Here is a 21,723-nt window from a genome sequence, read left to right on the forward strand (position 1 = left end):
AAACTATGCAAATTTTCAGGCTTGCCATCAAACTCTGGTAGCACTGATGAGGCGGTTTTGATGAATTCTACTACGGTTTGTGGCATTGTGATATTTATGAGTGGGATTTCTAGTGGTTTATTTTCTTCTACTGACGAAGTGTGACTCAATATTGGTGATAGGTGCGGATTTGGGAAAGTTCGGTTAGAACTGAGTTAAAATCAACCTGGAGTTTTTCTTCTACTGTAGTTGGTATAGTTATTTCTATGTTGTATCTACCTAAAGAGGATACTAATTTGTCTCGTACGTGGGAAAAGAATTGGTATGCTTCTGCTTGGTGTTCTTTGGTGAGTATATTATTTAACCTATTGATTACCTGTCCTATATTATTTAGGGCTTCTACGATCGTGTTTAAATGTCTCACTATAGTTTATAGCTTTATCGTGGTGTTTTTATTTACGCATTTGTATGCCTTTTCTGCCTTAATTTTCTCTTCGGATAACGCTTCAAAGATTTGTTCCCATTTTTTCATTTCTATCTTGGGGAAACATGAGTGAGAAAAAAAAATTCTAAATTTAAAGTGGTTTTATAAGGACGACCTAAGCATTCCAATTTACTGAAAAAATGTTTATGTTCATTTGTACTGAGAATATTCTCTATATTTATTTTTTATTTCTTAAGTCTCTAATTTTTTCTTTTAATTTTAGTCTATCTTCCTTATTGGTTGTATGTAAATATTTTGGTGACAAGCTAACATTGACGATCGGCAGTGTATTGACCGGAGTGTGTGACTAAGCAGAATTTGTTAGGTGTGTACTGACAAGGGTTTCATATTCGGCATTCCATTGATGTTAGCGAACCGCTGTGTTAGGTCAATGTAATTTATGTCGCATAATATTGTAATATGATTATGCTATTACTAAAATGTATTGACATAGAAGTTCATGGTGCGTAATGCCGCAAATGTATTGCATAGGTGGGCATGACGCATAATGCTACACTAGGGAAATGCGCGTCGCTCTAGCTCAACTTCGATCTGGGTACTGTAACAGGTTAAACTCTTACCTATCCAGAATCAACCCCGATATAAATAATGTATGTCCTGCTTGCAACGTGTCCCCACATGACACCAACCATCTCTTGAATTGCAATGTGGAACCAACGCCTCTATAACACCCCTCTCATTATAGTCCACCCCTGTTGAAACAGAAAGTTTCCTTGGGCTCCCGGTAGAGGACATTGATGACAATTTGTGATTGGTCGCACCTATTGTATGGGGCGAAGCACTGCTACAACAACAACAACAACATTTGGATTGTTGGATGTGGTTGATTTTAACAGGTTTGATTTTTTTCCTGGATTGGTTTATTATGTATTTATAGTGCTCATTATGTCTTTATAAATAAGCACTTATAAGTGATGCGCTAATGTGCCTGCGCAGGAATTTTATGACTCGTACCTGCTGCAAGGATCTGTCTTGATAAGTGATATTGAATATCGAGTTGTTGCTTTAGTTAAACGCCATGATATTGGTTTTATCGGTATTGAATGACAGATTGAGTTGTTGACATAGATTGAAGAAGGCAATAAGTTTGGCTTGTGGGTTTGCAAAGGCCTGTTGCAGGTTTTTTGAGATGACATACGAATAAAATCGTCAGCAAATTGGTACAATTTTCTATTTGTATCCTCAATATTGTGCAAGTTTTTTGTATAAATGTTGAAAAGACAGGGGGACAGACAGCTTCCTTGCGGAAGCCCATCATTTGTCATTATTGTTTCTTTTCTTAGCTATAGGTTTCCGAACGCTAGGAAGTTTGTGATCCATCTGATTAGTGGTCCTCTAGATCCGTACTTCTAAAATACTTTTGGGGCACTTTACGCTAACACAATTATACGCATTACTGATGTCCGTAGAGCAGATAAGGACTCTAACGCCCTAGCGTTTAAGAGCTGCAGTTTCATGCAGAAGGTAATTAATGCTTACTGTTGCTGATTTTTTCCTATAGGCGAAAGAGTGTTTGGGAAGTATTTGAGAACGAAAATCGACACTGATAATGGCACAACGCCGAAACCGGTTTGCCTAAAAAACCAAATTTGACAAGGAATGACGGAAAATCGTTCCAATATACATCAGTATTTGATTTTCTTCTATGAAATTGGAAATTTTCTTTGATGCATACATTTATACATCTGATGAAATGTTTAGATTTTTATTTCTTTGGGATGGGGACTATTTTCGTAGTTCTCCATTTGTCGGGTATTTGATTTGTAATAAAAGCGTTATTTAAAGCAGTTCTTATATTATAAGGTTAGGTAGGGCTTCTAGCATCGCATAGTAATGCCATCTACACCTCCCGCAGACTTCTTTTTTTGCTAGTCAAAATATTTTTTAATTCTTCAAAACTAATTGCGAGCGAGTTTGTTGGAACTGTTTCAATGTTAATTGGGAGAGTATTGGATGAGGGGACTTGGTCTTTTAGAATCTGAAAGTAGTCTTTATCATTGTCCGGGGACCATTGAAACTTGTTAGAGATTTATAGTCGCCCCTCATCGCATTAAAAAATCTCCAGGATTCCTTCGAGGATGGATCTGGATTAAGTTCTTTCATTTTTGATTCAAAAGTTTTGCTCTTTGCTTTTCTAACTTCCTTTTTCTATTCATTTTGGTATCCTAAAGGGCTTGTAGGTTTTATGGTCGACATCGATATTCTTTGGCGAAGTCCTCGTCCCACCAAACTTTGGTAGAGTAGTTTTCTTTGACCACGTGGGTGGCAGCTTTTATTTCCTGGCTAAACTTTAGGTGCATGTCGTCAATGTCAGGATCAAAATCAATTTGTTTGAGATTTTTCATAAGTTTTTTGTGGAGCGGAACTTTGCACCTGACGTTGCTATTGAAATTGTTTCCGTGACAATCGGAAGGTGGTGACTAGCGCCAAACGTAGTCCACCTTCCATTTAAATGGAATTTTGCAGTTTGAGAAGGATAGGTTTAGTACCGGTCCCGTGTTAGATATTACGTCAGATATAAAAGTGGGTGAGCCATCGTTTAGGCAGGTGAAGTTGAATTCCTCAATTATAATTATATTTTGAAGGTTATTTCCCCTGCATGTTTGGACAGAGTCCCCCCAGATTCTTGCTCTTGCATTGAAGTCTCCCAGTATAAGAATGTAGTTTTGATTTTCGAGGAAGGAAAGAAGTTCGGTGATTTCCACCTTAAAGGGTTCTATCGGGATTTATGGCGGGAAATATATTGCAAAATTGTTAAGTTTAGTTTGAGGTTGGTGGTACGAATAATAAGAATGTCCTTGTCTGTAAGGTAGCTAGTTTTGTGAAATTATATTTTCTTTTTTAGAAGAATCGCGTCACCACCATAGCCGTCATTTCTATTCTTCTCCAGAATATTGTGTTATGATGTTTCTATCAGGAACAATCCTGATTGGAGAATACCTCACTCAGGAAGCCTATGTCTATGCAATTCCGATTTGGATGGTATTATACTGTGTTTATGTTGGCTTTAAGAGATTGGCAGTACCTAATATTATAGGATCCTCAGAGCGCCTTTCGTGTGGATTAATATGAAGGGACGTCAGTCCCTGTTTGTATGGCAATGATATCTTCATTTAATGCATTTGCATGAAATTTTTCTTTTATTTTAGCCATTTTTCGCAGAGCTCCCTAACTCCCTCTTTTTTTAGACTATGGAAAACATCTTTTCTATTTCTGTAATTCTTCCCTTAAGGTATTCTGTTGTGTTATATACTGGTACTGTCTTGTTTGTTACCCTGAGTTTTGTGGGCGGTCTGTTCAGTTTTGATTCAGTGCTTGCTCTTTGAGGTACGGTGTTGTACCTAACTTTTGTGAGTTTTCGGTTTGTATTGTTCAATGTATCTGTCAGATAAGGGAACTGTGTGCCGTCGGTTGCCAGTAGTGCAAATTGATTGGATCTGTCCGAGAAATATGTGCCCAGAGTTTCGCGTATAGAATTTTTTTTACGCTTTTCACGAAATTTATTGGTTGTTCCCTATCCCATGCCGAACATTTCGATTTGTCCGTTGAAATGTGTTCCGTACTTCTGCAAAGAATGCAGTTTTTTCGCAGTTGTCGTTACCGCATTGGGGAAGGCCGCTCTTGATGCAGCGTTTTTTTTTTTTTATTTACACGAGTTTTGAAAATGGCCTAGCCTACCGCAGTTTAAACATTGGTGTAAGGGGGGAGCAACGAAGGCAACTGGAACTATAGCATAACCTAGTGTAATAACGTTGTCAATAAAAGCCTATTTTTACTGTTGTTGTTGGTAGAAGTATATTTTAAGTGTGGGTTTTGCGCATAAGACGCTAAACTGAGTTAATTGGTTTGTTGAGTTTTAATTCTTTCTCATCGTAAGTTATTGGAATGCCTCTAATGGCTCCATAGTTTTCGAAACCCAATCTGGGTACAAATAATTTTAAGCCTATTTATTCCTTTGCACGCTGCTGACTCAACAAGAACGAAGTATATGCCCTCGTAATTAGGTGGGTATAATACAGTGCTCGCAGCTTTTTTGCGTAAGGGTGAATGAATGTGTTTTCGTTTTGCCTTTATTGTGAGCTGTTCGTTTTGTCCGTGTATATTACTTACTTAATTGGCGCTTAACCGTCTAAACGGTTATGGCCGTCCAACAAGGCGCGCCAGTCGCTCCTTCGCTCCGCCAACCGGCGCCAATTGGTCACACCAAGGGAGTTTAAATCGTTTTCCACCTGGTCCTTCCAACGGAGTGGGGGCCGCCCTCTACCTCTGCTTCCATAGGCGGGTTCCGATAAAAACACTTTCTTGTCTGCGTATAGCTCATCATTAAATCTTCTTCGGTACTCGCCATCGCCAACGCGTACAGGTCCATAAATCTTTCGAAGAACTTTTCTCTCGAACACTCCCAAAGCCGCTTCATCTGCTGTTGTCATGGTCCATGCTTCTGCCCCATATAGCAGGACGGGTACGATAAGTGACTTGTAGAGTATGATTTTCGTTCGCCGAGAGAGGACTTTACTTTTCAATTGCCTACCTAGTCCAAAGTAGCATTTATAGGCAAGATTGATTATTCGCTGGATTTCAGTGCTGATGTTGTTGCTAGTGTTGATGCTGGTTCCCAAATAAACGAAGTCTTTTACTATTTCGAAATTATGGCTGCCAACAGTAGCGTGGTTGCCAAGGCGCATATGCGCTGACTCTTTGCTCAATGACAGCAGGTACTTCGTTTTGTCCTCATTCACCATCAAACCCATCTTTACCGCATCTTTTTCCAGTTTGGAGTAAGAAGAACTAACAGCGCGGGTGTTTAGGCCGATGATATCAATATCGTCAGCATATGCCAGTAATTGCACGCTTTTATAGTATATTGTTCCAGTGCGGTTAAGTTCTGCGGCTAGTATAATTTTCTCCAGCAGCAAATTAAAGAAATCGCACGATAGGGTGACCCTGTCTGAAACCTCGTATAGTTTCGAACGGCTCGGAGAGGTCCTTCCCAATTCTGACTGAGCTGATGGTGTTGCTCAACGTCATTTTGCACAGCCGTATAAGTTTTGCGGGGAAACCAAATTCAGACATAGCGGCATATAAGCAGCTCCTTTTCGTGCTTTCGAAGGCGGCTTTAAAGTCGACGAAGAGGTGATGTGTGTCGATTCTTAGATTTTGCATTTAAACATGTAAAGTTTTCTATTACCCTGTGGTTCACTCGATGTGGATGTCGAGGGCGTCATTTCGGGTTTTGATTTTTTTCCAGTCAACATTGAGGGGAAAATGTGTCTGGTTTATACATACATTAAATGGAACACGTATGAAGTTTAGGACCCAGATCACACCAGCAATAAATGCTAATTCTTAAATTTTTGAAAAACAGAATTACTCACCTGGTTCACCTTCAAAAATGGTGCACTCGTGTGACTTCGTTTCAAGTTGTCATTATTTCTTGTATTGGCGCCTTAAGAAAAAGTCCCTTGCGCGTAGACACGTTCACAAACTTTGTTTTCAATAGGGGACAGAATTTTTTAAATTATGTATTTTGGTTAAATTATTGCTCTTTTAAAGTCGTTTTACGACATTCAATCAATTTTTGTCAAGTTTTAAAAACGTCACCCACTTGCGAGAGTTTTGCGACGCCTTAAATTTTTGTTTGCAATTTCCAATTGTTTAATTAAAACTTTGTTAAACAATACTTTTTGAGCACGTTTTTTTTTGCATTTACATTTATTACTTGTTTAAATTTAACATTGGTTTTTCTTTATGCCAGAGTGCGCTTTCTGTGAATCCCAAAAGTATTCCAGCGCACACCCACAACTTGGTTTTCTGATCTGAAGATATTTTTTGCTATCTCGTTCGTCAGCTTCGGTCGGTATGCTGCAAGATGTTATGTAAATTGTTGGTTACGAATATTTAACAATTTTTATCGTTTTGACCAATTTGATATTGCGGACTTGAAACCGTTGCGAACTACATTGGTCTAGAACTTACGAAAGAAAGGTGAAAACCAAGCTCGTGAAAATTTTGTTCTTTGGGATTCTAGAGAAGAGTTTCTCGAAGCTTTACTAAAATCTAAATTGGCCGACTCAGTGAATCATATGATTTCGAATGGAATGACTCGTTAGTCACACAGATACGACTCTGGCTGACTCGTGAAGATCAAAATGAGTTTGATTTTGACGGCGAGTCAACATGTACACAGCTGACTTCTGAATCAGACTCACTGTGTGTAGACCCCATTACTTGAAAGTGCTGCGTCATACACAGAATACAATCTTCGAAACAAATTTAAGGAATATGCGATGAAGTTTAAAGTTCTGTTACCAGGTTTCTCGAATACGATGACAAGACTCCATCTATTTTATTAAAAGAAAAAAAAAACTGAGTTTTTACGCTTAAATTGGAGTCAACGCTTCTGTTCTTGTCTGACAATGATAAAAGCTTTAACCCTTTTAAGTGTTTGCCTACTGTGAGCAATATGGTTTTTCAATATAACACACTTTTTCCTTCGTATGCTAAAATAGTAAACAGGCCGACAGGCAAAATATTGCCCGTAAAATTTTAAAGATTTTAGTTTTAAAAAAATCAAACAAAGATTGATTTATATTTTCAGATCCTGAAAATGTCCCGAAATAGTCCCGAAACGGTCGGACAAATGTTCTTGGAATCATATTGAAATGGTCCGGGACTGATACTAATATCAAAATTTTACCCAAATCATCTCCAAAAACATATTTACGAGGTGGTGCCAGCACCACACCGTTATTATCACTATCACTGGAATTTTACACTATAGCTTAGTTTTTAGTAATAATGAAATTTTTTTTCACTACTTCTAAGGTATTATTATTTTTATTATAAGAGTATTTTCTTTAATTCTCACACTTCTACAACAAACAACTGAAAAACTTAGAGATCTCCATCGCTTCTCATAGGCAATTCCGTATTCCTCGGGTCGGAAAACGTTAATACTTTCCAACGATTTATTTTTTTTTAACATAGCTTAGTCAATATCTAATGGGCATTTGTCATCTTCCGAATGACCAACACACTCCAAAGCTGGACAGTGATCAGAATCCCACATACCAGGACCGCACCTTTTGCATAGGCCGATCAATGTGCAAGGTATTTTAGACAACTGGCGATATTTGTAAAGTAATCCTCGGGCTTTTCGCAGAATTATTTGTCCGTCCATATACATAGCAAGTGAGCTGAAATAGAACAACATTTCATCCGCTCGTAAATTCTGAGCAACTACATCATCAGTATATACTGCGATTATGGCCAGGCAGAGGAACAAATGAAAATAATCGGTAAGATAATTTGACCAACACGCTTCCCACATTCTAATTACTACCGATTCGGTGAACTCACGCTTAAAGCATAATATTAGCCACCTGTGACAAAACAGAAGCTCCATCGAACTGTCATGCAATTTCAAATGTTCATAAAAAGTTGGCAGCATAATACGGATAAGTTCTCTTAAATAGTTTAAGTTTCCATCGATACCAACATCCTTATGTGCGCAGATAAAAAATGAATGTTGCAGTACTCCCACAAAGCTCCAAAACGTTTCCGATTCGTTTTGTATTTCGTTGAATACAGGAGATAATAATTCACTCACTCCCTGAACAAAAATAAACTAATTAGAAAAATACATTAAGGCAGTTCAGAGTTTTGTGCATTTGATACGTAGCAATAGCAATTCTAAGCTATGGATTGTGAGCAACTTTTTTAATTTTTTGTTTTTCACATTTTGTTTTGTATTGATAGTTGCTGATTTGCTATTCAATGTTGAAAAAATAAACTACGGTTTTTCATGTTTCGTATTTACCATGACGTAGCAAATGCATAGCCATATAATTTTTTGGCGTTTTGTGTAAAAGTACTACACCAGTTTGCAAATAAAATTATGCTAGACCATTTGCACAAAATCCTGAACTCCCCTATTATCAAAATAAAGTTTACCTGAGAATAAGTTTTTCCTGCATTATAAAACGCATAATTAAGTAGAATACTTTTCATAGCTTCTTTATTTGGGTTATGGTCCCCACAGAAGAAAGTATTTTTACGGTCTATTCTTGCAATATCCTTTTCGACAACACATTGCACTGATTTCCAAAAATGTATTTGCTCCTCTGGGGACATGGAGTATAAGCGTTTTCTAGTTATTTCGTCATATTCTTGCTTTCTTATATCCATGAGAACCGCTCTATCGTCAAATGTCGATGAAAAAGAATAGCACTTCAACAGAAATGGCCAAATCGTTCTCCTTAAACTTTTCTCCAAACCACCAAAAAAAACGCATTTTCGAAGAAAAAAACCGTCTTCTATTTGGCCCTTTATATTCAGCAAAGTTCCATAAAAGAAATTGGTGGTTATTTTTTGACCGTTGCCTTCTTCAGGATGCAAGTCGGTTTGTTTTATTTCTGGGCGACACACCATAAACTGGCGATATGGTGAGTTCTGTTGTTTTAGGGTAGGAGTAAAAGCTATGTTATGTAGGAAGCAATGCCATTGATGAAGAACCTATAATTACATATATAAATTCACAAATTAACTTACGGGTACTCATAAAATATAATCTTATCAAGTGCTGTATAAGCTGTCTTAAAAAACGTTTGCTTTGTCGGGCAGAATGTAATAAATTACACTGTGCAACAGCCGGCTGGGTATTGGACCAAACCCTCTTTTTTTGTAGAGATTGAGGCTTAAGTAGACAAAGTACTATCTCCGTTTTTCGGAGTTAGCCTCCAAAAAATAGATATCGAAATTCTACATTTCGCAATTAAAACTTTATGTAAGGCTGATTCTGCGTAGGCTATTGGGCGGCGACCGTGTTGTGATGGTAGCGTGTTCCGCCTACCACACCGTATGCCCTGGGTTCAAACCCCGGGCAAAGCAACATCAAAATTTTAGAAATAGGTTTTTCAATTAGAAGAAATTTTTTTTAAACGGGGTCGCCCCTCTGCCATGAAAAGCTCTCAGTGAAAACTTATCTGACTTGCAGATGCCGTTCATGTAGGTCCCGTCCGACAAATTTGTAGGGAAAATCAAGAGGAGCACGACTCAAATTGGAAAAAAAGCTCGACCTAAAATCTATTCGGAGGTTATCACGCCTTACTTTTATTATTACTTTTTTTTTGTATATAATAATAAAAAAATAAATGTAAGGCGCGATAACCTCCGAAGAGATTTTAGGCCGAGCTTCTTTTCCAATTTGCGTCGTGCTCCTCTTGATTTTCCCTACAAATTTGTCGGACGGGACCTACATGTTTTATGCCGACTCCGAACGGCATCTGCAAGTCAGATAAGTTTTCACTGAGAGCTTTTCATGGCAGAGGGGCGACCCCGTTTAAAAAAATTTTCTTCTAATTGAAAAACCTATTTCTAAAATTTTGATGTTGCTTTGCCTGGGGTTTGAACCCAGGGCATACGGTGTGGTAGGCGGAACACGCTACCATCACAACACGGTCGCCGCCCAATAGCCTACGCAGAATCAGCCTTACATAAAGTTTTATAATAACGACGTTGAACGAGGATTGTTGTACCATAGTATAAACTTATTATAAGTTTTATTGCTTGGCCTTATAATAAGACACCATCTGACTTCATATTCATAATAACATATTTCAAAATTTATTTAATCGGGGGTCACTCATCGACAGTGGTTCGGCCAGCCCAGAAAATGTCATGAAAATATTTCCTCCAAAAATTCATTTGCTAGATATCGTTTCGGTATAAGACACATGCCAAAAACTTGAAAAGGAGGTCCTCAGACAACGTGGAATGTAGAGTTTACATCTTTCATGGGTTCTTTAAAAGGACAAAAAGTAGATTTACTTATTAAAAATAGATTTATCGGCGTTCTTATTTTGCAAATAAAAAACCATTTACCTCAAACATATTTAGAAATCTTATAGACGATAGTGGAATTTTACTTATCATGCATCCCTTTTAAATTAAAACACAGATAGCGTCTGCTAACTATTTTTTATATTTTTTAATGAAATTGGAGTGAAAATTAATTAAAATTTTTTATTCTGTTTTTGATTTTTGATGGCCTTGTTTATTTAAAAAATGTAGGGTTTTGTGAGCTCGAGGCCTTGCTTTAAATAAAACACTGTGTTAGTATTCACACATTTATTTGGTCGATATTTCGACTTCAATCTGAAGTCATTTTCAAGACTTTTTTAAAAACACAACATGAAAAGAAAATAAACAGAAATAAATGATTTATATCACATACATATATACATTTATAACACTAGATCGACTTACTTGCATGTAAATGCCTGATCGACTAATCAGGTGTTCTAACAAAATAATAGGAAGAAGGTGGAAAAAGGAAAGTAAACAATTAGAGTACCGCAAGTATAAACAAATCTTGATGAACCGTATAAGTAAACAAAATTACACAACAACAATCATACACAAAGCATTTTTAAGAAAAACAAGACAAAATGCAACAAGGCAAAATGTGCATAATATCCTCTCTCCCCCCCCCCCCCCCCCCCTTTCATTAGTTGTTGTCCACAATCACGTTCGCAGTGGGATATTTGCTGGGCTGTGGCGCTCTCGATGAACCTTTTGTGATTTGCCCTGTGTGTTGTTGCTGCTTTGAAACTAAATTCCGATATGCGCAGGCACATTGGTCTACGTCCGACTTGTAATTCATTCTATTAGGGGTGTTCATAATATGGAGCATCTCCAAAATATATCGTTTATTGTAATATTTTTCTTTATCGAGAATTCTATCATTTTCGAAATCGGGGTAATGTCCAGTGTCAGCACAATGAGATGACAAGGCAGTCTTGTTGTCCGACGAATTGTTTCTTAGCTTGATATTGGACCTGTGACCGGAAACCCTTGTCTTCAGTTTTTGTTTTGTTGTCCCCACATATACCTTTCCGCATACGTGGGACCCGTCGCCGTTACATGGAATTTCATATACTAAATTAGATTTCTCTAACTTTGGAATTGGGTCCTTCATATTGTTAAATACTTGTCGGAGTGAATTGTTGTATGTGAATGCTATTGTGTATTTTTCTCTGTCAAATAGGTTCGAACTTTTCATTCTTTCTGCCAATCCGGGAATATACGATACTGGCTTATATAATTTATTGCCTTTTTCACATAAGTTTTCATTTTTGGCTCCTGCGTAAAAGTTGTGAATAAGTTTATTAATCAATTCTCTGGGGAATTCGTTCTGTTCTAACGTCTTCTTTATTATGGCAATATTCTTTTTGTGAAATATTTTCTCACTAATCGTGAGAACTCTACTTATAAAATTCTTCGCGGTGTTTCTAATAATTTTGGTTTCATGTTTAGAATTGTAGTTAATTAATCTACCCGATGAGGTTGGTTTCATATACCAATCAATCCACAATCTGTTGTTTTTATTTATAACCAAAGTGTCAAGATAGGGTAGCTTTCCATCTTTCTCCACCTCTACTGTAAATTTGATAGTGCTGTGGTGTCCATTTAGCAATTTTAACATGCTTTCTACTTCTGTAGTTTTTACAACCGCAAAAATATCATCAACATATTTTGTCAACAATCGGGGTTTGTTCTTCGCGTCTGTTTCAAACTTCATAAGCAACTCTTCCATAACGATGTCAGCTAGTACTGGGGAAGCTGGAGAACCCATGGGCATTCCTGTACGTTGCTCGTAAATCTTGTTGTTGTATTTGAAGTAACGGTTATCCTTGATGCAGAATTTAACCATGTTAAGAAATATTTCCTTTGTCAGTGATGTGTGTTCTTTTATGTCATTCCATCTTGAAGATATGATTTCAATGGCCACATCCACAGGGATGCTAGGGAACAAGGAGACCACATCAAACGACACTACACTTTCATCATCATAAATATATGTGCCCTTAATCTTATATTTGAATGCGGACGAATCTTTGACATTATATTTGGACGATGTATTTAAATTTTTGAGGATTTGGACCACATATTTGCATAAGTTGTAAGACGGAGCGTCAATGGACGAACAAATGGGTCGGAGCGGTATACCATCTTTATGTATTTTCGGCAGACCATATATTCTAGGAGGGTTTGCGTTTTTGCATGTAAACCGAACTTCATCATAAACGCAACAAAGAACATCAGGTACACCATAAACAACAACATAAGTAAAAGCAAATCAACACGTAAGTTCACCAATATAATTTCCTCATATATTGATAAAGTGCAAACGAAACTCTTGAACATTATAATATGCATGAAACATGAACTCTTAAGACAATACAAAAGAGAGATAAATAGATTGAGATCACAAATTACATTAGCCTTGGACACATCTCATTCAATTGCATTTTTCGAGAGCGAAGAGTTGCTGGCGAACAAAGCCACCAAAAACATTAAGAGGACACAAAGGAAAAAGTACGACAATCTCAGACGGAATGAAAATGCCAAAATGAACATTAGGGTGGTACCGGAATGGTTCCGAAATTTAACAAACACAGAAATTCCACATGATATAAAGTGGCTATTGTCCCAAGGTCCAAAATACTCATTACCAACTGATAATAAGAAATTCCCCCTCTTTCAAATCATAGCAGACGGCGAGAATATCATACAAACTTTGAAAGATAAAGAAAATCAAGAAATAGAAAGAAATAATTTGACGACCTTAATACAGCACCATATTAGCAAAAACAAAGTCTCAGCGACAGAGAGGTTCATACATGAGACCGTACTGAAAACAAAAGGTTCCTTAAAAACAATAAGCATCTGCTCGTGCTTAACTTCGATAAGGGAAATGTCACAGTGGTCATGGACAAACCAGAATACGACCAAAAAATGCAAATGTTAGTTAACGACATTTCAACTTACAGGGTACTGAAACGCGATCCAACGAACAAATTACAAGAAAGGAACAACGAAATAGTCCAAAAGATGTTTAATATTGGTTTTATCGATTTGAAAGAAAATAATTTCCTTACATGCAAAAACGCAAACCCTCCTAGAATATATGGTCTGCCGAAAATACATAAAGATGGTATACCGCTCCGACCCATTTGTTCGTCCATTGACGCTCCGTCTTACAACTTATGCAAATATGTAGTCCAAATCCTCAAAAATTTAAATACATCGTCCAAATATAATGTCAAAGATTCGTCCGCATTCAAAGATAAGATTAAAGGCACATATATTTATGATGATGAAAGTGTAGTGTCGTTTGATGTGGTCTCCTTGTTCCCTAGCATCCCTGTGGATGTGGCCATTGAAATCATATCTTCAAGATGGAATGACATAAAAGAACACACATCACTGACAAAAGAAATATTTCTTAACCTGGTTAAATTCTGCATCAAGGATAACCGTTACTTCAAATACAACAAGTAGAGGTGGAGAAAGATGGAGAGCTACCCTATCTTGACACTTTGGTAATAAATAAAAACAACAGATTGTGGATTGATTGGTATATGAAGCCAACCTCATCGGGTAGATTAATTAACTACAATTCTAAACATGACAAAACTTGAATTGCATTCTCCCAAAAAACCTAAATTTTGAGTTACATCTGTTTACAATAAGACTAGTGATATATATTTCTATAATTCTTTTATTTTTCCATCAAAAACACAACTGCTAACGGATACTGCCTAGAAGTATTAACTTAGGAATTACAAAGGCAACCAATCTTAGACCAAGTCTAAAGACCCAGGTCAATTTGTCATTTGTAATTAAAAACAAAAAAATATAGTCATCTAATCTCTTTTATACACTTCATGAAATATTTATATGCACGGGGACCTTTACAGTTATCACCGGGCTTTGCATGCGTTTCATTTATGGGCACATAAAATTGCCACATTTCACCTATTTTTTTACTAAAATTTGCTCTCATCTTTCACTCGGTATTAAAACGGATTTTTTATAAATTAATACAACCAAATTTTCGCAGCCAACCAGATCAAAACGTCGTTTATAAAAATATCAATTCAAAATAACGTCGCCTGAAAGAGCAAACTAGCTAAAAGTAAACACAACCGAGTGAAGAAATATCGCTTCATAAAGAAATATCGCCAATCACTGATATATTTGGATAGCTAGTAGTGATGAACGATATTTCACTGCATCGCCGTTATCACTATTAGTATTAGAATATCATGCTGGAGGAAAATCGCCAATCACTGATAGTTGGATATTTGGATATCTATCACTATAGATATTTTTCATTCGCGGCGATGCAATCACCGATAGTGAAATATCGTTCCATCACTATTGTAGTGCGAACACCAGATAAGCAGAGGATTATTTTTAGCAAAGTTTCGACGACAAATAAATGAAAAGGTACATAGTGTCTGGATACTCTAGGAGGGACAGCAAAATTCAATCAAGTAAATTTCTCCAATAACGAGCTTATGGATAAACAATACCCCAAGTAATATTCTGCAATTTTCTATAGTGGGAAAGTTAATAAGAAGAAGCCTATTTCTCTATGGTGGTAGGTGGAGATATGAGTCTCAATTAAGATCACGTAATGCAAATATCAGAAATTGCTTTTGTACAGACTCAATACGCTTTATGTGATTTTGAGAGACAGGACACCAAACGCATGAGCAATACTCAAGTATTGGACGGACCAGCGAAGTGTAGAGAGTCTTAGTGAGGTACGGGTCATCAAACGCTGTAGCCCACCTTTTAACAAATCCAAGTACACCCAACGCCTTGTTGGCAATAGATGAAATATGCATGTTAGAACTCAGTTTCGGATCAAAAAGCACACCTAAATCAGAAAACATATACGCTCCAAAGGGGTGCCATCTAGTGTATAAGGATTCAAAACTGGGTTCACACGGTGAAATATCATATGCTTACATTTAGAGCAATTTAAAGCTATGTAGTAAGTTTGTTGAGCATCAATATTGGAACAAGTCTAAATCGGCCTGAAGAAGGTTTAAGGAACCCGTATCGGGACAATAAGTGTAGCAAAAAATGTAAAAAATAATGCATAAATTATACGATTAATTAAATTGGAGAAAAGCAACAGTCATCACTGAACAAAGCTGTACCAAAGCGACCAAGTAACGATTATCAAAAGTACCGGCATGCATCACACCACACCTTAACCGCAACTTCGATACCACCAATATACCAAAACCAAACACAACAACATCAGCATTTCGGCAATAACGGCAGTGTTTGTAGCAGCAGTGTAGCAGCGCAGCGGCAGTAGCAGCCATAAGTATATGCATATGTATAATAATTTTTTTTCCTAATGGGGTTTTTTATAGATGTATGTAATTTTTTTTTTAATACAATACAATACTGTTTTTTGTTAAAACACGGTGCGTCCGTGCTATGTATATGGAACATACATATAAAATTTTTGAATTTTGAACTATAGCGGTGCGTCCGTGTACATATTTAAAACAATTAAAAATCGACTTAATACATTTTGAACAAAAGCGGTGCATCCGATTCATGCACTTTGTGTAAATACATCCTAATAAAAGTTTGCCAATTAAAATCATGTTTCCATTTGTACATCAATAGTTCGCATTTAAATTAGTTTTCTTTCCATCAATTTTTGTCATTTCTTCTCAGCTCGTTAAATTAAATTGTATTTTGAAGTCTTTGTTGTTTTTTTTTTTTGAAAATTTAATAATTAAATACAACAAAAACAGAAACATAAAACTCGTTTGAGATTGCATGTGATAAATCCTATACCCATTTGCATGACATATCCCAAATTTATGCATGTAACTGTTCAACTGTAGATTCACTGACGGAAGAGCATAAGTATATTTCAACGTAAATTCTAAATACCAATGCAGTAATTAAGCAAGTATTTTAAAAAGCAGTACTAAAAATTTTTTTGCGAATAAGTTGTTATGAGTGAGTTCGAACTAAAATTTTAACAAAATTTATCCGATTTTTCAAAAGTAACAAAGCGAATAATATTTTGTTGCTGGTTTAGACAGCAATTCGATTCGCAATCTCAAAGGAGTTAAGGCAAAATTAGCACGTTGTAGGGAGCAGTTAAGCAAGTGTTTTGAAAGACTACATTTTCATATAGATATTCCAAATAATGACTTCGTGCTTATTTTTATACTCAGCTGAGCAGAGCTCACAGCGGCATAAACTAATCGAGATAGATATAGACATCTATATATCAAAATGATCTGGGCGAAAAAAGAAATTCACTTAGCCATGTCCGTCCGTCAGTCTGTCCGCAAACACGATAACTTGAGTCAATTTTGCGGTATCTTAATGAAATTTGGTATGTAAGTTGCTGGGCACTCATCTCAGATCGCTATTTAAAATGAACGAAATCAGACTATAACCACGTCCACTTTTTCGATATCGAAAATTTCGAAAAACCGAAAAAGTGCGATAATTCCTTGCCAAAAACGGATAAAGCGATGAAACTTGGTGGGCGCGTTGACCTTATGATGCAGAATAAAAAATAAGTAAAATTTTGGACAATGGGCGTGGCACCGCCCACTTTTAAAAGAAGGCAATTTAAAAGTTTTACAAGCTTTAATTTGGCAGTACTTGAAGATATCATGATGAAATCTGGCAGGAACGTTACCCCTATTACTATATGTGCGCTAAATAAAAATTAGCTAAATCGGATGACGAACACGCCCACTTTAAAAAAGAAATTTTTTTTAAGTCAAATTATTTTAACAAAAAATTTAATATCTTTACAGTATATAAGTAAATTATGTCGACATTCAACAACCGGTAATGATATGGTGCAACAAAATACAAAAATGAAAGAAAATTTCAAAATGGCCCGCCCTTTTTCATTTAATATGTCTAGAATACTTTTTATGCCATAAGTCGAACAAAAATTTACCAATCACTGTGAAATTTGGTAAGGTAGGGTAGCTTCTGTGAAAATTGACGAAATCGGTTGAAGCCACGCCCAGTTTTTAAACACAGTCGACCGTCTGTCCTTCCGCTCGGCTATTAGCACTATAACCTGAATACAAATCGATATATCTTTACTAAACTTAGTTCACGTACTTATCTGAACTCACTTGTATCTTGGTATTAAAAATGGGCGAAATCCGACTATGACCAAGCCCACTTTCTCGATATCGAAAAATGACAAAAATGCTATAATTCTATACCAAATACGAAAAAAGGGGTGAAACATGGTGATGGATTGGATTTCTAACGCAAAATATAACTTTAGAAACAACTTTGTAAAATGGGTGTGACACCTACCATATTAAGTAGAAGAAAATGAAAAAGTTCTGCAGGGCGAAATCAAAAGCCCTTGGAATCAAGACAGGAATACTGTTTATTTATTTGTTTATTTCTTTACATATATATATATATATATATAAATAAATTAGCGGTACCCGACAGATGATGTTCTGGGTCACCCTGGTCCACATTTTGGTTGTTATCTCGAAAACGCCTCGACATAACTAAGGCCCACTCCCTTTTAAAGTACTCATTACCACCTTTGAGTTCATACCCACATCGTACAAACACATTCTAGAGTCACCCCTGGTCCACCTTTATGGCTGTTGGGCAGGGGTGCGTCTGATCCTCAATAAGCGGATTGGGTTTGGAAGAAAAATAAGATAAGACGAGATTTCTCGTTATAAAAGTGTAGGCTTTATTGGCTAAATGTAAAATAAACAGGATAAGATATTACCTTAATAAATCACAATGAGGAACGGCCGAGATCGTTGGTGAGATGTATATACGTTGACTGCTAGAATCCAAGAGGCCCGTTGTATCGAAAGCGACAACCGTTGACCCGCAAAATCCTCTGTTTTGGAGGGGAAAGGCACCCACATATCAACCCCGACATGCATATGCATGAGTGCTGACAAAAGGCACCCACACACGTGCATGCATATGCATATGGCGGTGATGGTGTGGGTGGTTATAAATTAAATCGAGTATCGAATTGTATTAGAGGGGTCGCGATCAGATGCGGAGAAGTTAGGCATCCTGCCTAAACATGCCGCCCCCTTGGGATGCGCAACATCGTTTTCCACCAACGATCTTCGACCGCTGAAAAAGAACGAGAAAAAATTCTTTAAAACTAAACTTAACCTAGATCGTGCCAACGTCGTGGATGGCCGGGAGTCATTCCCGACTTGCTCAGCATGTCACCTATGCTGTGATGAAAAATTAGCGGTTATGAAAAGGTACAAGTGAATATTTCTTGCCATTTTATTAACAGTTCTTAAACATATGAGTTCCATAAAGTAGTAGAAGGTCAATAGGGCTGGACGAAGAAGCCGAGGTCTCCGTTCCAGACTCGCAGCTCTTTGGTTGGACTAGGAGCCCGAGGTCTCCGTTCCAGACACGCAGTTTTTTGAGGTTTTCCTGGGCTGAACGAAGAGGCCGAGGTGTCCGTTCCAGCGTCTGACGTATCGTATTGCTCTCAGGATGACTGCTTTCTTTGTTCGACGAGGTGTGGCATCTAATGGATGTGCCGGGGCGAGTGGCCGTGAGGTTGGTTGGGTGAGGCTTGTTCTCGCTATAGTGCATATGTATTCTAATTAGGGTTTTTATTATTAATTAGTGCTGTCGGAATGGACGTAATTTCGAGCAGCGGTTGTATATTTAACACAATAAGTCGGATTGCGGTGTGTGGGCGGTTGGAAAGGACGTGATTCCAAGCCGTCCGCGTAAAATTACTGGAGCTGGTGAGGTTGGAAAGGACGTAATTCCAAGCCACTCGGCCAAATCATTGCGTATTTAAGGTAGTCAGTAGATATTTCATTATTGCGTGTGAAAAAAAGTGTTATTTTATTAAAAAACGTATGTTAAAATAAATAAAATCAAGTGCAAACGAAAGCGAGTTAAGCCGAGCGTAAATGAGCCAACGAAATTATGCATTTAACATTGTGCGAAAGCTCATAACCATCCCCTGACATGAATCTTCAGATTTGTGACGCTTTTCAAGACGGGTTCTATCTGCATGTACCATTATGCTAAATATTACGTGCAAGCCTGTCGTATGTTTATTGGTATGCTGATAGCTGGTATGGTGAGTTGGTGGAGTGCGAATATATATATATATATATGTATTTACTTGTCATTGAAAATAGGTCACTAGGGCTGTAGAAAAAGTTGACTTTTTTATTTCGGAACTGTTTGTGTGTTTGTTGTTGAAAACAACAAGTCCTGCCCCAGCCAAAAAAACGAGCCCATAAACACATGGGAACTGAACGCAGAAAAACCCAGAAAAACCAAAAAACGTTTTTTTTTTGTGCAAGAGATAATTTTTGTAATGTTGTCTTGTTGGTTTTATTGTGTGTATGTATGTAATGGGACTATACGAGGCGCCCGTATGGGTCCAAAAAAGGGCCGATCCCGATTTTGTGTCTTGCGGGTTTTCGGTACATGTTTCTCCTTTTTATGCAGCACTAACATGTGCAAAAAACAAGTAGGCATATATATAGTTGGTTACAAATATGCCAACGGTAGAAGACAACACAAATGAACATTAATACTTAGTAATTTAAAATATTCTTTTATTTCATACTAATAATTAATTTTCTTTTATTTTCAGGTGACCACCTTCACAAGGGTAGGCACCTTGTCGTTGGTGTGAGGGCTTAGCCGATCTCCATAGCGCCCGACTATGAGGCGGAGCTCTTTAGGACTCGCCTCATAGGAGGGCGGCGGGATGTCGGTGACCAAGAACTGCCAACCCCCTAATCCAGGGTGTTATGCGGACCGTGCCTATTGGACGATTTGCAGCCAGGGGATAAATTCGGCTGTATTCGAACGGAGCCTTCCCGTTACCGGGCCACCTCGGGAAGTATTGATGGCCTTACCACAGTAGGGGGCGCTGCTGTGGCTGACGGTTCTTTCCCCGTATATAATACTGGACCGCTGAGCCCGCCTTGTCGGGCCGGTGGTCGTACGACCAAGATGAACGACTCATTACCAAATTGTGATAAGGAGGATGATAAGAGGATAACTGAGTCGCAAGCCAAGGCCGACAAATACGCATTAAGCGATGCGTCGGACTCGGGGAGCGAGAGTAGTGCTGATTCAATGAACTCCGTGTTGGAAAAACACACAAACGAAAACGGAGCAGACGAGTGGAGAAGGGTACGGAGAAGAGGAAGTGAAAGAGCTCTCTCGCAGTACCGTGCAGCACTAAGAATTGTCCAACGTCTGGGAGCAGTGGTCGACCCAACAGAAGTGGAGGTCTAGCGCTTGGAATGGGCCCATGAGGCGGTAGAAGTAGGTCGAAGGCAGTTCAAAAGGTTTGCTGCTAGAAACCCTGGGTTCTGCAACTGGTACGAGGAGGAAGAAGCGTTGAATGGCAGAATGAAAGGGCAACGTTCGGCGGAAGGCGACAAACCTGCTTTCAAGAGGCAGAAAGGACCCAGTCCCAGAGCCGCGAGGCAGGGCAGTCGCATAGACAAGACAAGTAGGCCCAAAGCTGTAGGACAGATGGGCCCCAATAGCGAGGTAGCAACTACCTCGAATGCTGCGACTCAGAGGGAAGTTCCAAATACGGAAGTCGGAGATAAGCCAAAGGGAGATAACGCTAAGACTTCGGCTTTCTCGGAGGAGGTAAAGGGAGTTAAAGCCAAGACTCCGGCTTTCTCGGAGGTGCCAAAGGGAGTTAACACTAAGACGCCGGCTTTTCCCGAGAAGATGAGTGATGTGGCAAAGCAGTCACTGACTGTGGCGCTGGTTGATCGTAGCAGTCTTTTCGGTCAGATGACTACTGAAAGGTGGAAATCTGTAGAAAGGGAGCTTATTAGCTTAATGCTTAAGATGACGCGGGAACAACAAGTAAGCCCCTTCCAACCTTTGATTCGGGGGGATGGTATAATGGTGTGAAGATGATAGCGTGCGACAACATCGCGAGCTTGCGGTGGCTGGAGGAAATGGTTCCCCAAGGCAAGGCACGAACGCGCGGTTTGAGGTGGTGGATAAAGCGCAAATCCCCACGTACCAAAAGTTAAGGTATGGATACCATGCGTGATGGAGTCGGAGGATACACTACGACTTCTGCAGAATCAGAATCCGAACATACCGGCACAGGATTGGAAGGTACTTACCGTATCTCGGCCTACGGAGGAAGGTCAGTTCTACATCTTCCAAATAAACAAGCAGGCGAAGGATATATTGTACAGGCAGCTTGGAAAAATGTCCTTTGGTACAGGCAAAATGTATATGCGACTCAGGAACAGAAGTACCGAGGATAAAAATCCTAACACACTGGAAGTGGGCGAAGTCGAAAGGACCTCAAAAGCCTAAGGGAAAAAAGACAGGTGGAGTAAGCCGAC

At 38.3% G+C, this 21,723-nt stretch overlaps 1 protein-coding gene across 7 annotated transcripts in view; it reads right to left on the reverse strand.

The window, feature by feature from the left end:
• The window catches only part of TBC1D16 (TBC1 domain family member 16), a 435,866-nt gene that overhangs the window by 116,246 nt on the left and 297,897 nt on the right, over positions 1 to 21,723 (reverse strand). For 5 of the 7 annotated variants that reach the window (XM_067766137.1, XM_067766135.1, XM_067766134.1 and 2 more), the window contains 2 exons: positions 8,438 to 8,998; positions 5,860 to 8,096 (listed from right to left, as the gene is read on the reverse strand). In XM_067766137.1, coding sequence (XP_067622238.1) covers positions 7,473 to 8,096; positions 8,438 to 8,998 — 1,185 coding nt within the window. In that variant the 3' untranslated portion in view covers positions 5,860 to 7,472. Of the gene's footprint in view, positions 1 to 5,859; positions 8,097 to 8,437; positions 8,999 to 21,723 lie in introns of those variants that run through there. The other 2 variants (XM_067766133.1, XM_067766131.1) reach the window with 1 other exon arrangement.

The sequence above is a fragment of the Eurosta solidaginis genome, chromosome 2 (genome assembly GCF_040869045.1).
Source record: "Eurosta solidaginis isolate ZX-2024a chromosome 2, ASM4086904v1, whole genome shotgun sequence".
Lineage (NCBI taxonomy): Eukaryota > Metazoa > Arthropoda > Insecta > Diptera > Tephritidae > Eurosta > Eurosta solidaginis.